The sequence below is a fragment of the Rhamphochromis longiceps genome, linkage group LG6 (genome assembly GCF_057381845.1).
Source record: "Rhamphochromis longiceps isolate RC_006_pf linkage group LG6, R_longiceps_female_GT1.1, whole genome shotgun sequence".
Lineage (NCBI taxonomy): Eukaryota > Metazoa > Chordata > Actinopteri > Cichliformes > Cichlidae > Rhamphochromis > Rhamphochromis longiceps.
The window spans coordinates 39359884-39380498 of NC_140562.1; the positions used below are offsets into that span (position 1 = coordinate 39359884).

The following is a 20615-nucleotide window of genomic DNA, read 5'->3' on the forward strand; positions in this document are numbered from 1 at the left end:
ATGTGGATTTTTTTTGGACACCATCGTGGACTAGTCTACTGGATTTGGATCGAGAGTTGCTTGCTGAGGCGGCTGCGCAAAATGGGCTGCCCAACTCCCGCAGGATGCTGTGAAGTAAAGGACCATCATGTTGCCTTTGGCAAATAGACACTTTTTACACGTGATATATATATATTTTAAACCATAACAGCCAAAGTTTCTGCGTGTTTTCCAGCAAAGGAGAAAACACCTGAAGCACCTGTGTGGACAAAAGTAATAGGGTTGGGCTAAATTGTCACTTTTGACATTCAAGATATTTCTGGTCTTTTTTTATTTGATTTAAAACATTTTTTAGAGGACAGGCATTACAAAGAAGCAACTTAGCGTAGTGAAGCGGAAAGGAGATGACTACCAGCACTGCTCTTGTGCTCCTCATTCTCTCTCTAACAAGTAAGTTATTATCTTTTAAATATCCCAAACTGGTACGAATATGGAAACATTTCCTGTGAGAAGTTTACTGCTAAGAACAGATGTCCAAGTCTATGGTGTTGATCTCTCTCTCTCTCTCTCTCTCTCTCTCTCACACACACACACACACACACACACACACACACACACACACACACACACACACACACACACACACACACACACACCCTCTTAGGTAGTGATTATGGCCTGAAAATAGGCGCGATACTCTTCCAGAGAAGTCGATTTAATCACGTTTCATTGAACTGCAGAGGAGATAACTGACCTGATTGAAGACTCAGGTGTCCTGTAGCAAAGGATAACATTAATGGTGCCACAAGAGAATCTTATATTAACTGTAAATCAAATCTCAGGGGTACAATCCAAATGATTGTGCTTCAAAGTGTGGAAAATCTTTTAAAAGACAAATTAAAAGAAGAGATGCTTTTCTAGTTGATACTTCTCTATTTATTATCATGTAATTAGTGCAATACCACTACTCACCTATATTAAATGTAACATTTTGGTAGTTGTGAGAGTTATCTACATGTTTTTTTTTATTCAAAGGGATTCATAAAATAAAATCCTGAAGAACTAAACTTCATATTTCTGTATTTCACTTCAGCTTAATCAAATAAATGCTATTATTTCACTTTATAGTAATGTATTCAAAGCTTTTAGACTTTTATATATTACCAAAGTCAGTATTTGGAAGTCCATAGTCTTTGCAAATATTAAAATAATATTTCAAACCATTCTTCACATGACAGAATTTTTTTCTTCTTCATTTAATAAAAAAAATCCCAAATAATCCAGATCAGACTTGACTAACGTCATTTTTCTAATTTGTATGTATTTGTATGATTTAAACTCTTCCTCAAACTTCTACTCCCACCTCCCCACTCTTAAAGGTAGAATATTAATAGTAGTAGTAGTAGAGTAGTAGCTGCAACCCAAAGTATAGGGTTTTCTACTTATATTGTCCATATACTGTATCTATAATCAACAGATCATCCTCCCTGGAAAGGTACAGTTACAATTATCTTACATTATCTGTCTTTTCTGTATTTGGATTCTATAAAACTGAAGAAGAAGAAGAAGAGGTGTATTTGATGTGTATTTGTGTTTCTGAGTACAGGAATTTAAAGCAACCACAACAGCACTCTGCAAGAACGTCCTGAGAAAGTGTGGGTGGTGTTCATACTCTTAAAATACCCATAAGTAAAAGCAGATGTGCCCTTGAATAATTAAATAAGAGCCATGTTTTGTCTACCACCAAGAAAGCACCATCTACTGTTTTTTAGGCAAAATGTGGATCTCTCACTGCCTTAAAAGAAAAACTTCCTCTTACTTACCTGACCTTGATTTTAGCTTTTATTTCAGAGAGTGGTGCATTGGATACATGTAAAACTGGTTAAGCTTGTAGGTTACGCTTTACCGTTTAAGCTAGACCTAAAATACAATAATGTTTTCCAAAAAGAATGAAGACAACCAAAAAGCTGAGCCATCAATCTGTAGATTTTCTCTTACAAACTCTGACAAAGATCAGGTGTGGCATGTAACATAGTCAAGGATTAGTCTGCAGCATCCATCAAGAGAAGGCAGGAGACCCTGGAATTGAGCTTTAAATGATTTAAAGGCTGTAAAACATCGAGAAGCGGCATAGCACTTCTCTGTGTCTTCCACCATGTTGTTGTGAGTGGTTGCATTTCTCTGAAGGCCTAAAGATTTGACTTGGACTTGTACTATGCAATGATATGTGGCACCAGTCTTCCATCACAGCGTCAGTGTTTTAATCTTAATGAGTCTCATCACTGCAGATTACTGGTAGCTAAGCTGTTCTTAATATAAAAGGTATCAACAAAGGGGAGGGGGGGGTTACTCTTGAGTGATAAGTCACTGCTACCCCCTTGAAGTAAAGCCTTCCATACTTGTGAATGTGAAAACTCTAATGCTGCCATAATCGCAAGTCTAATTTCACGAGTCAGTCCCACTTTTAACATACTAGATGTTTGAAATATTTTTTATAAAAGGAAACTGAGAAGAGTTTATTGCTCCATAATAGGTTTGAGGCTTTAGTCACTTACATCTAGTATCATCCTCTTGATCTGCCATCCTTTGACAGGAAAGTGAAACGTCTTGAAACAAAGAATATCTCTGTTGCTTCAGTTTGAATAGCAATGTTGCACAAGTACAGTACCACAGTAAATACTAGTGAATGCAGCAGCTATTATCTCACTCTTATTACCCCAACAATTGATCGTGCATGCATAAAAAAATGCATGTTGCCCACTAAATCCTGTCAGAGACTCCAGGAAGTTAATGATCCTGGTGAGACCCCATCCGTGGAGAGCCTTTTCACTTCCTACTTATGTCATTATGCTGAAATTGGCTGCAATTTGGCCAGAGAGTGCTTGTGAGTTCCTCAACTAATTAGATTCAGTGAATCTAAATTACTAAAAATGATTAGCACCTGTTTCAAAACAAATGCTCATATCCTGTTACAGTTTTAGCAGACATACGTTTTCTTTTAGGGAAACCCATTTTGCCCATACAACACTAGCATTCCGCTAATGTGTGTCAATTTAGGATTTACAATAAGTCATCCTACCTCAATGGTTCCCGTTCCAAATGATAGTAACTACAACAGATGTTGGGAATATGGTTAAATCAAGACAGAAGCATCTGTAACAAATTCCAGCTGGTTTCGGTGGTCGATTATGAATGCTATCAGTTTGCCACGGCAAGAAATTCTCTGCTACTTGTTAGATGCATGAAATCAAAATGCCAGCACCATAAAGTGGATCATGATGCATAACATCTCCAGTACTTACAGAGAGGTATTCCATTGCAATCGTGCAAAAAAAAAAAAATCTGAAAATTGAGCTATATCGCTTGCCAGAGGTTCAAAGAGTAGGAGTTTTCCATTTTTGAAATATCCATAAAACAGTCAGGGAATACCTTGTAAAACAGATTAAACAAAATGAGCTTCAGGGTGCTGCTGCATTTTGGTGTCTTTTGATAGACGTTTTCCTTTGTTTTCCCTTTTCTTCATGCAAACCTGAGCAAGGTGACCTTTTGTTAAAGCTCCATATTTATTGTTGAGATTTACATGTGGTAACTTTTGACAATAAGTTGTTAAATAATACCAGAGCAGCACTGCAATATTAATACATTTACTGCTTTTTTCCTATTAAACTTCTATTCAAATCTTCTGTTAAAATGAAAAACTTGGTATCGACTTGATTTATATTTACATACAGTATTTGTTCTCGTATAGCTACTTTAATGACAGCCTAATTTGCTGGGCGTATAATCTAAACATTTCTATGCACGTTCATACATTTAACACATCGTATTGAACTCTGCTGGGGCCACTTCAGAAGAAATATAAATGTGATTAAGCGGTTTAGCTTTCATTTTAACAAATAGCTTTCCTCTTACATAAAGAGATACTTGAGGTTCTTACTTGATGGCAGACCATTTATCCTCTGAAGTTAAAATAAACTGAGAGCTAAAGATTTCTCATTTAGTTCTAAGAGACTCACTTGCCTCTCTTCAGCTGAAACCACTGATGTTCACTCTGACATGAAAACTTGAAGCAGCAGGGTGCTGCTAAAAAAAAGAACATCCATGCTCACACAGCCTGCACTGCATGCAATCTTGCAAAAACAGACAACTCATGTGCTACAGGGAGGGAAGCGGTCCAGATAACCAATCCTCACTGCGCTGTTGTCAGTTTGTTTGACAATGTGGATATAATGGCAGCTGGAGCATTTTGCTTCTGATTTATTCATACAATTACTTTTATATAACCAATAATTTAGGGCTCAGGAAACATAAAGCTTCAGGGCTGTCTCACCGGGATGCTTGACTGGAGCCTTGTGTGTTTCTGTGCTCTAAAACCCTGCAGTAAAGTGTCAGACTGCAAGATGTACACATGCTCACACTTAACCGATAACACGTGATTCAGCTGTAATGCCCTCTGGTAAATTTACTTTGTTAACAGACATTGTTTTCAGAAACAGACACTTGCACACGCAGGATACAAAGATACACTACACACCTACCAGTGGCTGTGAATCGCCACAGGGCAAACACATGGCCTTTATGAATGACATTAGTTATTGCCTCTGCCTTTTCAGGCAGTGGAGTTCCATGTAATCATGTCTATAATATTACATATTTTAAACAGATTCATTTTATGTTTAAAGCACTTTGATTAATTGGATTTCTTTCAATATTCTGTATTTTCTCTGCAGGCAGCTGGGCAGAGAATGCAGAGGAGCGCCTGGTAAACTACCTTTTAGGTCCAGAGCACTACAATAAACTAATCAGACCTGCTGTCAATAAGAGCCAGCAGGTCACCGTCTCCATACAGGTGTCTTTGTCTCAGCTCATCAGTGTGGTGAGTACACACAAACTGCATCCAGATTATCATGCATCAGAGTGTACTGGGCTCAAACACCGTTACCTGAAATAAATGAAAAATTGGGCTTGTGACGATTTAATTTGACGCAATCAAAACCCATTACTGGCAGTTCGTATTTGATGTGATTCAAGTGAAGTGTTAACATGGGGATTGACTCACTTCTGGATTATTTGAATTGAGGAGTTTGCATTTCACCATATCCCTGCTACGGAGGTGGCAGCTTGATTACGGCATGATCTTTATTAGTTTGTAGAGCTTTGTGACATCATATGTTCCCACGTATTGATTCAGTAGGGCTTTTCACAGGGGATCATTTACACAGGTGCTTGCTAAAGACATAAAGGCTAATAAAGCATCTGTTCTATTTATATGTCTCAAGAAGCTATGAATATGAGTCTGTATGTACACAGTACCAGGACTCTGAATCCAAAATCAGCCGTCATGCATCCCTTTATATACATGTGTCACAAAAAAGGATTATTCTAAACTATTTATGTCTTGAAATCAGCTAGAGCACCTGTATGGATGTGCAGTCTTTTGTTTCTCTCCTCTTTTCTCTTTTAGGAGTATTCATCTTTTTGTTTAAACACCAAACTCTACCTGTAATTGCATTACAGAAGTTTTTATAATTATTATGTGGTGACTATGTAACCATTAAGTAGTGCTTTAATGCTCCGTTAGTCTCCTTTAAGAAGGAAAATAGCGACATAAATATTAAAGAAAAGAGCAGAATTAATTTGACATTATAATGTAATAATAATAACTTAATAATAATTCATGACACTGTCACAGTTCAGAGGCTTCTAGGTTGTAGAATAGAAGTGGCAACTTTAAATTGCCTGTAATTGTGAAGGTCTGAATCAATTTATCTGTCTCTTTGAGTTAGCCCTGTGCTCGACAAGTGATGTTTTATGCTTCTCTTCTCCAAACTATTTGTTTTACCATTTGGATATATTTCTTTATGGTTGGATTGTAAAATGTTAATAAGTGACCTGAATAATTCATTTCTGGATTATTTCAGTTTTTAGAATTTTTGATCACCTGTTCTGTTTCACAGAACTATTATTATAAGTCACTGCAACTAAGCTTTACTTAAGGTCTTCACCTCGTGACATGGGCTTCTAAAAGCTTCTTATTCACATTACTTAATGCACTACTTTCTGCTCCTCGGCTTGAACAACACCTAAGCCACTGAAGTGTTGCAGAATATGGTTTTAAAGCCATTATTTTCATCATATTCACTAATGATCATGTTAGGCTCCATGGCTGCGTGCGCCTCACCAGAGGGTTTAAAACACCATTTGTCTCAGACAACTTTGATTCTAACCTTTCCATTCATCTCAAGACAAGACAGTAAACAGGCTAACCTTAGTATCACAGTAAGTCCTTCCTTTGAGGCATTTGTAAAACAGGCTTTAAAAATAAATGTTTTTTGCTCCAAAATGTTAGTGTTATTTCATGCACTCATTAAAGGTGTGTATTGATTTATTGCTTTGACCTTTACTCAAAATAAAAATAGCATTATGGAAAGTATTATGTAGTTTTAACAGCTGACTGATCTTTGCTTTTAGAATGAGAGAGAACAGATAATGACGACCAACCTGTGGCTGTTTCAGGTACCTACAGTCTTTTCTCTGCTGCCCAGTTCTTATACAGTACCTTGTATGGTCAGTATTTGGTCTTTTTGGTCATAGCTACAGTTACAATAACAAAGGCTCCTCTGCAGGAATGGAATGACTACAGGTTGAGATGGGATCCTGAGAAATATGAAGGCATCAAGAAATTGCGAATACCCTCCAAACTTATCTGGCTTCCTGATATAGTGCTCTATAACAAGTAAGTATGCAAATTTGATCCCAACCGAGAGAGACTTGGCTGCTTTTCTGAGTTTAATTTATGTGATTTGTACATTTTTTTTACTATAAAAAAATAGCATGACCTGTGCTATCATAGAACTCTTCTACCACATGCCAAGCAACATTTAATAATTTGAGCCCAACTAATTTACTGTCTGGGCAAATATTTGCTATTTTTTGATATACAAGTATCGCAAACAATATTAATTTATTAGGAAATTAATGAAAATGAAACAAGTAAAGAATAAATGGAAGAAGCACCCCAGGAACCATCTTACAAGAATTGACATTTTACAGTTATTTGGCACTCCTAAATAACTACACATAACAAATGCTAGAAAGTACAAATAAATGTTGTCCCATTTATTAGATTTTTAAATATTAGTATTAGTATTGGTTTAAAAAAAATCCTGTATTGGTCAGACTCTAATTTTTCTTTCCTCTTCATTTGATGTGCTTAACGCTCTTTAATCCTTTATTTCTAAACCTCCTATAGTGCTGACGGTGTGTACGAGGTTTCCTTCTATTGCAATGCTGTGGTCTCAAGCACCGGGGACATCTTCTGGCTCCCTCCAGCAATCTACAAGTCAGCCTGTGCCATCGAGGTGCAGAACTTCCCCTTTGACCAGCAGAACTGCACTCTCAAGTTCCGCTCTTGGACCTACGACCACACAGAAGTAGATCTTATCCTCACCAGTGATTTCGCCAGCCGTGACGACTTTACTCCAAGTGGAGAGTGGGACATCGTCTCGCTCCCAGCACGCAAAAACGAGGACCCCAACGACATAACCTATCTGGACATCACCTATGATTTTGTCATCAAGAGGAAGCCTCTTTTCTATACCATCAATCTGATTATCCCCTGTGTGCTGATCACATCATTAGCTATCCTGGTGTTCTACCTGCCGTCAGACTGTGGGGAGAAAATGACGCTTTGCATCTCAGTGCTGCTGGCACTCACTGTGTTCCTGCTGCTCATATCAAAGATAGTGCCACCTACCTCTCTAGCAGTGCCACTCATAGGTTAGTCATATCCATATTTGTCTATTTGCAACAGTTTGTAGCCTAGGGCAACGAATATTTGGGTTTTTACTATATGTACAGACACTTTATATAAATATAATAGTTTGGTGATGTGTGTAAGAAAACATAAAACAAGAAAAAAGTAGTTTTTCAATTATGGATTAATGCCATTTATTTACAACTGAAAGCGCTACACCGCATTTGAAATAGTCTTATATAAATGATGGGTCTTCACATTTCATTTTTCATATATGATTTGTAAATGTGCTTTATGACAGGTCAGTCCTTTTTCTGCTTGCCCTTCACCTAATTTTTTATTATGCTGTTTACAACCTCAGCACAAAGTCAACACAAGGAAATTAAAAAAAAGTGAAAAATATTATAGCTGCCTGAAGAGGCAGCTGCTCAGATTATGGACAGTTTCACTCCGGTGAACACGAAGACTCACCAGATAATAAATGTTTAAGTTCAACCCATTAAATTACTAGTGTTATACGTGTACCTGCGCTTAACATTAATATACTGCTTTTGGAGATTTCAGTAGGAACACTAATGGAACAGTATAAGGGAAACCAAACAGCTGAAAGTGATGAAATATACTTCATTCTAGCAGAGTACTGCGCCATTCAAAAAAATGAAGGAAATGGTTAATTGTAATAGTATAACACGATCTGGGAAGCACACCCCAGTGTCATGCAAATGTATTTCACCTGCTTTGGTGCAAATGAAAGTGAAAGCTATCACCACTCTTTGTTTTAAATAATATCTACTTTTATAACCATTTTAAAATTGTAGTTTTTTACTTAGCATTACATTATTTAATTTATTTGTTTTCAATGACTGGACTGATCAAACCTTACTATTTTTAAATTGGTTTTATTATTCTATTTTCTCTTTTTCTTAAATTATATTTGATGTACTTTTATTCTAGCTATAAACCATTTTAATTTCTAATATATTCTTTCATCATTTTGAATTTAAAATTGCTTAGTATTGCATATTAACACCTTCCAGTTAGCCTTTTAAAACAGTCTTTATTAAAAACGTGTTAGAGATGCTGCTGGTTGTTATTTGAGACCCAGCTATTATTTGATTATTGAATAACACATGACTGACATGAAGTAGTGTTGGTAAATGACAACATCTGATCATTTTTCTGTGTCTCATTCTGTTAAAGGTAAATACTTAATGTTCACCATGGTGCTGGTCACGTTCTCGATTGTAAGCACCGTCTGCGTCCTCAACGTGCACCATCGCTCACCGTCCACTCACTACATGCCTGACTGGGTCAAACGGCTCTTCTTAGTCCGTCTACCTACCTTCCTCCTCATGAGGCGTCCAGGCTCTTCCAATGTTCGTGATAAACTGCGCCGGAAATACACCAGTCGGAGTATTGTCTGTAAAAATAACACCCAAAGCAGCACAAACAAAAAGCAGTACTCAAACATCAGACTCGGTGGGATCAGAACCGACGCCGACGCTTTCTACGTGAATGAGGATTTGGCGCAGCGGTGTTGCTGGATGGCTGGTGACATCCCGGATGGTGGCGGTGGCTTTTCAGACTTCCAGAGGCCTTTGGCCAATCAGTTAGATGCAGATCTGGAGGAGGCAGTGGATGGAGTGAGATACATAGCTGAGCACATGAAGACAGAAGACGATGATGAAGGGGTAAGAAAAAAATTGATAGGTAATGATGAATAGGGGAGATAGGGCGACACCAAAAAATTGAAAGGAATAGAAGATAAAATATATTCTTGCAGAGACATAAAGAGGAAAGGAAAGCCATACAAAAACAGATTATGGAGATGCATGATGTCAGACAAGCGACAAGGTGGAAAGGAAAGATTACCAGGGCAAAATCAGATGTGAGACGAGCCATATCTCAGTGTTTGCTTTTGTTCTCTTGTCATACAATTGGAATCTGTCAGCTATATATTTTACTATAGACATTTCTAATGTCATCAGAAAGCTCTCCACATACTTTTGTGTAAAACACACACTGACTGAAGCACAAATCATAAACCTCACAGATTTAATAAATATTACAAACATGCTTAGCATCTGTAATTGTACTCTTTCTGAATGACATGCTAACCCATAGCTCCAGGGGGTGTCAAACATAAGGCCCGGGGGCCAGAATCGGCCAGTCAAAGACTCCAATCCAGCCCACTAGATGTCTAGTGATGTGAAGGAGAGCATAGGTTTTATTTCCACACATTTTACAGTCCTAGTGATAAAAACCACCCCACAGCCATTCATACTACACCAAAGTAATGAAGTAAAAGACAAATAAATGACAGAAAAGTTCTTGTTTTTTCAACTAGCTACCATAGAAACTTTGTTTTTTTACACACCATGTCAATGGTAAAATAATGAAATAAAATAGGAAATTAACAAAAACATTCTGCTTTATAATTACAGGACAGTCTGTGTCATGAGCTACCAGAACGTCTTCTGTCATTTTACATTTATTTTTTACAATTTAAGCACAAAGAGTTGTGGTGAAAGATTTATTTCATGAAAGAGAACAGCATTTCTTTATTGTGTAGTTGAAGTTGCACTTCTTTTTCCTGCATTGAAATATTTCAGGGATTAAAAGTTTACACTGACGGAAATGGGAGTTTCACTGGCCTTAAGTGGTCTGTATGTGGCTTAAATGTAAAATGAGTTTGACATTCCTGCTTTACAGTGTTTAGGTGTGACAAACACTGAACTGCCAAAAGGTAGATTTAACAAGCTGATTTTCTTTTGACCCAAACATACAAACCTTAACCGCAAAGGTCTGAATCTGTTAATGTGGTTCTAGATCATAGAAGACTGGAAGTACGTAGCAATGGTGATAGACCGTCTGTTTCTGTGGATCTTCATCTTGGTGTGTGTGGTGGGAACTCTGGGACTCTTCATGCAGCCACTGTTCCAGAGCTATAACACGCCCACTGCTGATGAGACAGAGTGAGTCATACACACTGTGAAATACACATTAACATACAGAGCAACACATGTTTGAGCCTGGCATGGGCTCGTATTTAAAATTCTAAAAATAAAAGAAACTGTCAGTTTTCTTTACATACCAGAAATGTCCCATCCCCCCCCCTTTTTTTATTTGTGTGACATGCTTTTTTCTATCACACACACACTCATTGACACACACACATGTCTGGTTTCCTATTCTCATGGGGACATCCCATTGACATAACAATTTCGTGACACTAAAACCACATTTTGAGTGTGAAAAATGCCTTCAACCCCGTGGGCACCTGGATTTTGGTCCCCATCAGTATAGTAAATTTCACATTTGGTCTCCACCAAGATAGTAAGAACCCATACACACACACACACACAAACATAAAGGATAGTTCACGCACAGCACAGCATTCATGCACCGGGTGATTTGTAGGATTCAGGTATATCTTCATCTACACTTGCTTTACTTTGTGTGTTTTTCTCCCTGTAGATATGGAGATTTCTAGGTTTTCTGTGACTGCAACTTTGAGAAGCATTACAATGTCTGGCTGTGATCTACTCCTAATGATTAAATCTGACACATAACCATCCGGTGATGAACTTCAAATGAACATGGAATCAAACCAGTTGCTTAACGTTTGCCTGTGCGTTTCCCCACCTTCATCGAAGAAACTCTACCCCTCAAAGTCGAGCAGTTTCTGCCAAGATGATGAAGACAGTGCCTGTGGACAGTTGTTCCAGAAAATTGTACAATGTAAAAAACACAAAGGTGATGAAAATGATAGATGATTTGCAGTCCCTGTTTCATTTTGGACTGACTGCACTGCTGATGAAAGTGTTTAAGGTTTTAACTGTGACTGTTTTTCTCCCATGTTGCTGCTCCAATGAGGCCTCTCCTCTCCAGCATCGCTGATATGAAAATTGTATGAACATTTATAACAGTGGTACAAAAGCGGAACATAATTTCTTTTTTCTCTACATCAGCCTTTACTGTAATAGGAAGAGGATTTTGTTCTGCCCACCTTTTGTCTTTGTGGAAGTATTAACGCACCATTTCTCTTTCTGTCTTTTTCCTGTTCCACTTCAGAGCACTGTGTTTCATTTCCACAATCCACCTCCCAAGTAACGTTGTAACTCTAATGCAGTGTCTTATTTTGAGAAATGTGTGTTCTGCTCTTGGTTTCTCTCATTGTGTTTTTTCTCACATGCTTGTGTATTCTCTTCTTGTCTGTCTTTTTATTCCACAATCACAAGGCCTGACAGAGTTTGAGAAATATTGATAGAAGTCTTGAAAATATGGATGAAATTTCAAATAGATGTGACAGATGGAGCGAGTGCTGTACACATCACGCATTTTATTTCATATGAAAAGACAACATTAATTCTAGTTGTGTGTCTGTTTCCCTGTCCAACAGCTCATTTCCACCCTTCACTTTTTAACTGCCTTAAACCTTTGTTGGACACCAGAAGATTAAAAACCTGTAGCTGCACCATGTTATATGTTAATGATCTGACACTGACTGTATTCAAATTCAATATGTTGAATAAAAAATGCTGTCAACTTTTGACCTGTGCTGTTTCCTCATCCATTTGCTAGAAGGTCACTTCTTAGATTGGCTTTTCTAGTAGAAGACATTTCAAAATGTGATGGTTAGAAGTCAAAATACATTGGATGCAAATATAGTAAGTATGACTTTCATTTTCGGTTATTATTCATATTTGGTTTATTTTCTGTAAGTCACTCACATTGGTCAGATCTCACACGAGAACAATGATATTTACACTTAATTGGGATAAGTTTTCCACTCTCACTTCATCAGATATTTACTGTAGTTTGGTTAAATTTACTGATAAAAACTGTAATTTGGTTTAGGAGATTTCAGATTTCATTCTTTCCTTGTCATGGTGTCAGGGAAGGAAATGTCAGAGAATAAAAAATACAAACAAATAAAAATCTGTATGGACTTGGTTTGTTGTTAAAGCCAGTAGTCTAATGTATGCTGTTAGAAATGTCATCAGAACTTAAACTAAAATCACACCGCCTTCACGCTGTGATTGACGAGCTCTGGGAATTTTGAGCTGGATTTGAGCTGTACTTCCATGTTCACAACAGAGTACAACAATATACAAACCCTTACAGGAGACATTCTCTCTGTGCCTGCTGACATTTCACCCCTACTTGCACATTGGCCTATCAAATCACGTGTAACACCATGTTTGCCTGCTGAATTAGTTGGGCAACACAAAACACAAAGTACCTTTTTTCTATTATGACCCCACCTGCAGTTTAAATATAATGTAAAATGCCTTCATGCCTGACAGTAACTCATTTACACAAATATTATTTACACCCATGTACATTAGTATGTCATATGTTACCTTGCAGGTAAAGGTATAATATAACCACAAGCTGTGAAAATATGTCCAAACATCATTTTACACTGAGTCTTTCATAACCTTCATATCATAACCAAGGCTTTACTTTACAGAACAGGATTCAGCTGCCTGTCCAGACTTCTTGAAAACTGACAGCAGGAGCTTTGCACTTCAGGGTAAAAGTAATAGAAGCACTCAACGTAAGAGAGCGGAGGTGAAAAACAGTGGGTTTTCTTTGCTTTTGTAGATGGGATGGCTGACATTCTCAAGCAGAGCCCTGACAGTATAACATAAAAGGAGGTTTTCTGTACTCAGAAAGGGGGCAGGCAAGGTTGACAGAAAGTGGCCCAAGTATTTTTATACATTTCAAAAGTTGCTACAGTGACACTAATGTGGTGAACATTTTCTCAAACTTGTTTTCTTCATGTTTTGATCAAACAGTGCCAGAGGACAGCAGTCTTCTGTGTCTCTGTGAAAAATACATATTCAGACCAATTTTCTCTTTAAGACTTGATTATTTTTATTCTGTATCACTGCTGATATAAAGCAAACCACTGTGACATTTTTTGTGCATATCCACACACAAATACACAATTACTTGAGTTAAAACCCTTTTTAAAACTTAGCTCAAACCGTAAGTGAATCCACATGCAGGATCACATCCTGTTAATGGACATTCTGATTGTTGTGTATTAGAGTGCACCTCCTTCCTCAGCCTGAAAAAAGAGAAAAGCTGCTTTGCTAATACACTAATGTGCTTTTGTTCTGCTGAGGGTGTGCGTGTATGTGTGTGTTGCTGACAGCATATGCCTAAATTTGTGAACAACATCTGGCAACAAAAAGGTAATATCAGGTAAAAATAACATAACCAGCTAACAACCAGGAGCCTCTGAAGACAGCGTGCGCAGTCACTCTTAGTGCGCTACAACATGAATGAACACACACACTGACACACACACACATAATAGACAACGATAAGATTTAACTGGCCCAAATTCTTTATCTCAGCAAAAGTGAAGCACTGAAGTCCTGAAGTCAGCACATCAGCAATGCTGTGAGTCTGCTCTGGTGGACAGTTATCGACAAAACACATATTTACTCTGCCTCTCTGGTTTGTGTGTTTTTGTGCGTGCGCCTATGTGTGTTTAAGCAATACCTATATGTGGTTGACTGGAGCATGACGGTGACAGACGTGTGATAAACAAAAACAAGGATGGAGCAGGCCAGCAGTCATTCTATAGATTTCGACTGTGTAATGTAATGATGCTCAGTGCAATTTAATAAATGTGCTGTAAATGGAAATGTAATGAAGTGGTCATGTTTTAGGATTTTATTAGTGAATATGAAAACTTTTACTCTTCAGTATGTTTAAGTATTGTGTGTTGTTGCCCAGCGTGGAACTCAGTCAGAGTAGAGCTTCTACTCCTCAATAACAAAAGGCCCTTGAGGCCTGGAGTTGCATACCCACACACTAGAGCAGGAGTGTCGAACTCCAGACCTCGAGGGACGGTGTCCTGCAGGTTTTAGATGTGTCCTTGATCCAGCACAGCTGATTTAAATGGTTAAATGACCTCCTCAACATGTCTTGAAGTTCTCCAAAGGCCTGGTTATGAACTAATCATTTAATTCAGGTGTGCTGACCCAAGGTGAGATCTAAAACCTGCAGGACACTGGCCCTCGAGACCTGGAGTTCAACACCCCTGCACTAGAGGCAGTTTTGGAACATAACTAGGATGCCTCTTGGATGCCTCCTCGGTTAGGTCTTCTGGGCATGTCCAACTGGGAATATACTCTGGGGTAGGCTCAGGACACACTTGAGAGATTATGTCTCTTGGCTGGCTTGGGAATGCCTTACTGTCCCTCGGAGGAGTGGCTGGGGACAAGGAGGTCACGGTATCACTGCTTAGACCAGGGGTAGGCAACTTCAGGCCTCGAATGTCGGTGTCTTGCAGGTTTTAGATCTCACTCTGGGTCAATACACCTGAATCAAATGATTAGTTCATTACCAGGCCTCTGGAGAACTCCAAGACATGTTGAGGAGGTCATTTAGCCATTTAAATCATCTGTCATCTGGATCAAGGACACATCTAAAACCTGCAGGACACTGGCCCTCGAGGCCTGGAGTTGCCTACCTCTGGATTAGACTGTTGCCCCTGCAACCTGGATCTGGATAAGTGGCAGAAAATGGAAACAAATCAATAGAAAAGAAGAGGGTATTGTATTGTGGTTAAAAAGCAACAACCAAACAAATAGATGAATTCAGTGTAATTTTGTATTCTTACTTAATATTTAACTTTGGGTTTCTGTTTCACTGGTGTTTTAAACTTTAGATGTTTTTCTTTGTGGAGCCTTTGAATCCCTGTTTTTTTTTTTATTCCAGTGTATTGTGAGTTTATGTGATTGTGATTGCCATTCCTGAAACCTGTCTTCTCCTCTTGTTTATTGCAGCATCTCTTATCCTCTCTGGTACAGTTCCTTTGTGTAGCCCTGTGGATTTTGTGCTTAGCGTTTTGACTTTGTTTTGGATTTTGTGTTTTTGATCCTTCAGCCTAAATGAAATGGCTTGCCTTTCAAAAGATTTTATCATTTACACAGTCTGCAAAACCATTACAGCAAGAGTAAAAAGCACGTTAGGCTACATATTTCATAAGAAAGCAGACAAGTCTTGCCTACACAAATCTGAGGGCTGTAAGTGCCATTTAAAAGTTCATTGTGGATTTTGAGGTTGCAGAGATGCTCTTTTTAGCTCCACATTAACTGACTGCATGACATTTGCATCCAGATTTAGTGGAATCCTGTCTACTCTCTATCCCCGTAGATGTTCCTGTACCACTGGTAATAACACAACACCACATGCAAACATCTTTTCAACACACTTCTTTTTTTTTTTTTTTTTTAAAGATTTTATTACCTTTTTCCTAAATATGCCTTAATGCTTACATAAATTTGTCCACACCTATTTTTTTTTCCAGAACATCTGTGGCTTATCCAGATGATTGGCATGAAATGCAGTAACTGTGTAAACTGTGCCTGGGAGACTGGTGCTGTTTCATTTTTATAGTTTTTCTGGAGTTTTAGTGTTTGGTCGGCTGTGCTTCCTTCTTTGTCTTTGTTTTTGGTTCCTTTTTATGACTTTTTTTCACATTTCTTGAGGGCTAAACTATGATGCAAGATTCGTGGTTTAGTGAGCTATGTCAAACTTAAAGCCAGAGCCTTCAGTATCATGAAAGCATCTCTCATTTCTGGCTAAATAACCGTGGTAGCCTATGCTGATGCTGGAAGGGTCACATTTTTACTGATTCTTTTATTTCCAGCATGTTTTAAGCAATATAAATTCTCTGTCAGGGGAATGAGTTTTATATGTGCAATTTGTTAGACTGTACCTCGCTAACATCACAAATGATGCCCAGCCGTAAAGTTACAGCACTGCTAACTGTGAATCTCTTTTAGACTGCTGGAACTGCAGCTTCTAAAGCGCAGAACACACACCAAGAACACCGCTTCAGTCAGGATAACTATTATCATGTTGGTTTGGCAACAGACCAAAACTAATCTGAAATAAAGACAGGACTCTGAGCATGTGATCTAACATCTGGATCAGGCAAAAATAGGATAGGGCTAAGATAGTTAAGAATACGTCTTTGAAAACAATAAAGAATTGCAGAGATTTCCATTGCGTTATACACCAGCATATCTTCAGCTGTTATGGCGCCTGATTTTTGTGTTTCCCTTAATATAACTAAACATTTCTTTCATGAAATGATGCAGAAGAGAAACAAACTGATGCACAACGAGTCACCAGAATGCAGGAAATGAAGGGTCTGATGCTCAAAATTTCCCTGGGGGAGGAACCGTAGATGTCATTTATACAAAAACATCTATTTGTAGAAATTTAAATATGAAAACAGTTCAGATGAATGAATTTCATTTGATGTAACTACTCTGGAGCTTAATAAGGCCAACACGCAATGTTGACATACATATTTTATGTATTTTATGTATTAGAAAAGAAATTATACAGAATGAGACATTTTTAACTGTAATTATGAATTATTATACATACATGACATGGATGATATGAGCTGAATTCTTCCTTGAACTTCACTTCCTGCTATTGCTCTGACTTCTTAACAGAATCACTATTTTTAACAGACCAGCACTTTCCCAGGACAGTGCCTTTTATCCGAACTGATTCCATGTCTTTCGTTTCATGCCATTCTCCATCAGCCACTGCTCACCCTATCCCATCTTCGCTGGCAGAGCTGGCCTGAGCTGTCCTGAGCTAGCCCACAGCAGATTTAAGTGAAGCCAGCTTTTCAGATCAGCAGTTTTTTTTTGTCCAGCACACACACCCATACACGCCAAGCCTTTTGTCCATTTTTTTATTTGGTAAGATGCATTTCTCACAACAGCAACATAAAATTGCAACAATATTTTCAGTATTTAAACATGCAAGGAATTTACTTTATGGTATCTTATACAAATCACACCTGTGGCTACCTGAAGGATCTGTTGACTGTTACTGGCAGCTTACTATTACTACTTACTTAGTACCTATTACTTAACACAAACTTTAAGCAATGCTGTTATTCTATAGTTAAAATTTAAATTAATATTTTTTGTATATTTTCTCTTTCCGCCTTTCTTATCCAGGACATCTCTTGAAAAAAAATCTCCAGCATTTACTTTTACCTGCTTCATCATCTCATCTATGATGAGGTGTCTCAAAGCATGCAGTGACCAGCATATTTCCACTTCTATGCCGTGTGATGTTTGGCAGTATTAGCTGAGGTCTACATCACGGTGGAAAATCTGTCTCCCTCTGTTGCCAAAGTTTCCTCCGGTTGCTCTCCTAAATAAGCACGGTTTGTCAGGCCCCCTTGTAGTCATGCAGAGGGCTTGTTCTGCTCTGTCTACCTGCACTAGTGCCTGTAGGCGGAAACGCCGCTGCTCCTTTACACACACTCCACCAAACTTGGACACATGCCAGACTCCATCTTTGTGGCCAATTCCTTCTCTCTGTTTTCTCCCTGTCTCTTCTACTTCCATTTATTAACCTCCATTCCTCTTCTCCCCCTCCTCCTTATCCTCCCCTCTCTCTATTTCTGCTCTGAGCCCTCCTCCACCCTTTTTCATTCTTTTGTAAATTGCGTGTGGAGAAATAGGAACTAAAAATACACCGGTGATAAACCCAATTATCTGTCCTTTTTCACGCTACACGCCCAAATCGCTAAGAACATGGGACAAGCTGTGTGCCAGAAACCAGCCTTCAGCGTGAATTCCTGTGTTTGCACGCTTGCACCTGTATGTTGTGCTGTTCAGCAAACTAATTTAACAATTTGGCTTTACTGCTGTGGAGCTGCAAATCAACTGGTCACACTTAAGAAAATGAAACAGTCAGTACTGCTAGAATTATTAATTTTGCAGTACACAAGTGCAGCATATTCTACAATTTAGTGCAAATGTTAGCTGGAGAACAGCCAGCACAATCAACTTGTGCCAGTGCAACAACATCCTAAGCTTGATGGCTTAAGTCAGCTTGTCACACCGGATAACCCGCTTCCAGCAGCGCACAATATTTGATCGGCCTATGTGTCAGCTTGCATGCTTGTGGTTGTGCATGTGAGTATGGTTGTGCTGGCTGGAGATGACCAAAAGGACACAAACACAGAAAACACCCCACTGAGCAGTAAATTCATGGTGAAAACTGGACGCCCAGTTGTTCTGTGTTAGAACAAATGCCAGAGCATAATCGGAATATTTAAAAGACATATCCATCGTGATACTTCACAGTCTGCATCTCTGTACTTGGCAGCCAAGTTTTAATTTTAGCTTTCCGGTTCATTTTGGATAACCAGCACATATGAAAACATCCCCAGTGTTGACAGTACATTTGAGCTCTAATTATACTCCTATCCCCTTTTGCAGCCACAGCGATGAATAAAAGATACCCAGCTCTGCAGTTGGTAATGAGTGCCGTGCTGTTAGACAGCACTTATGATGTACTAACAGAGGTTTGAGCTTGTTTAAGCATTCCTCTTGCCTGTGGCTTGAGTACAAGTGAGTGTCAGATACTTTTTTCTTCGCAATCACAAGCTGTAACATTCAAATTGTTGGCCAACTGGTGAGCTGCCACACTTATTTCAAACTTGTTCCAATCAGTTTACATTCTCTGAACTGTTATCCCATCACACAAAGACGTGTGTGTGTGTTTACGCGTGCCCACTTGAAGAGTATCACACTGTGGAAAGAATATCACTTTTAAATTGGAAAGCTCAGTTTTTACATGGATAAACTGGGGCAAAAATGACTGCCCTTAATTTGATTCACTGCAATTACGCTCAGTATATGCAACCCCCTTTTTTTTGACATAATGTACCAGACCACATGACATTTTACTGTCCTTGGGGAAATTAGTTTTGCAAAAACAGCACAAAACCACAGGAGTATGAACATGTTTCTGTCCAGCAAACGTTTGGCTCCAGCATACAGTATGACTTCTGCAGATGGCATGAAGTCTCCCTATGCAGGTCTATTACACACCACACAGCTACATAACAGCACACTCACCATGTAAAGCTCTACATCTGTGTAAGTCAATCAAATGACTGAAGACAAATGAACAGATGTTCGTTTGTAGGTATGTGTAGGTGTATGCATTAAGCCTTTAATCTTTTATTCGAATATGAGATTGCTTTCATTGGCACTGGTAGTGAAATTTGATTAAGATGCAGCCAGTTGTTTTGATAGATTACAGGTAAACATCTTCTTAAAACCGCTTGATGTAGTTGAACATTTGTATATTTATTTTATACGTTTCAGATAAAACAGGATGCAAAAGATTGCATGAATAATTTTTTTTTTAAAAATCGGTTAGAAATAATTAAGGATAACAACCATGAACAAGTTTGTTCACGCGGCATTTTTTGGTTTTATTTCATTTACACAGCAGCAGTGTGGAAGTCTGTTTCAGCAGTAGGAAATGTTCTGTTTGCACACAAGAAGTAACTTAATTCAGCTTTAACACAATTTCATGGGAAACCGCTAAATAATGGGGCTTTTTAAAAATTGCACAGAATATTTCAGCACTGTGATTTCAGTCTCAACAAAATCTACTTTAGTCTACATTCTGTATCTTTCTATATTCTGATTCTGATTATATAAAGAGATAATTAAGGAATGCAGAAAAAATTGCTGAACATAATATAAAAAAAGGGTTCACTTTCAAGAAATTCTTTTTTAATTCTTATTTAATATTTGTACATACATTTACTGACACTTTATTTGGTACACCTTACTAGTACCAGGTTGGAGCCCCTGCCTTTGCCTTCTGAACTGCCTTTAATTTGAAAAGGTACTGAAATGGTTCCTCAGAGATTTTGTTCGATGTTGACATGATACTATCACACAGTTGCTGCTGATTTGTTTTCTCCACATATAGCTCCACCATATTCCTAAAGTGCTCAATTCGATGGAGGTCTGGTGAATCTGGAGGCTATTTAAATGCACTGTCATGT

General features: G+C 38.3%; 1 protein-coding gene across 1 annotated transcript; it reads left to right on the plus strand.

Moving 5' to 3' along the window:
* Positions 1-316: 316 nt before the first annotated feature.
* LOC146668704 (neuronal acetylcholine receptor subunit beta-2-like) lies at positions 317-10714 on the plus strand. The gene is made up of 7 exons (XM_085408731.1): positions 317-429; positions 4710-4855; positions 6451-6495; positions 6606-6715; positions 7232-7758; positions 8936-9426; positions 10565-10714. The coding sequence occupies exons 1-7, from the start codon at positions 384-386 to the stop codon at positions 10712-10714; spliced, it is 1515 nt and encodes a 504-aa protein (XP_085264857.1). The 5' UTR covers positions 317-383.
* Positions 10715-20615: the final 9901 nt, after the last annotated feature.

What these genes read in the sequence shown, in the direction of transcription:
- LOC146668704 (XM_085408731.1), top strand. Translation starts at nt 384, where the DNA reads ATGACTACCAGCACTGCTCTTGTGCTCCTCATTCTCTCTCTAACAA. An exon ending in TGTCTCAGCTCATCAGTGTG is followed by an intron (nt 4,856 to 6,450) that starts GTGAGTACACAC and finishes CTTTGCTTTTAG; the next exon opens with AATGAGAGAGAACAGATAAT. An exon ending in CCAACCTGTGGCTGTTTCAG is followed by an intron (nt 6,496 to 6,605) that starts GTACCTACAGTC and finishes GCTCCTCTGCAG; the next exon opens with GAATGGAATGACTACAGGTT.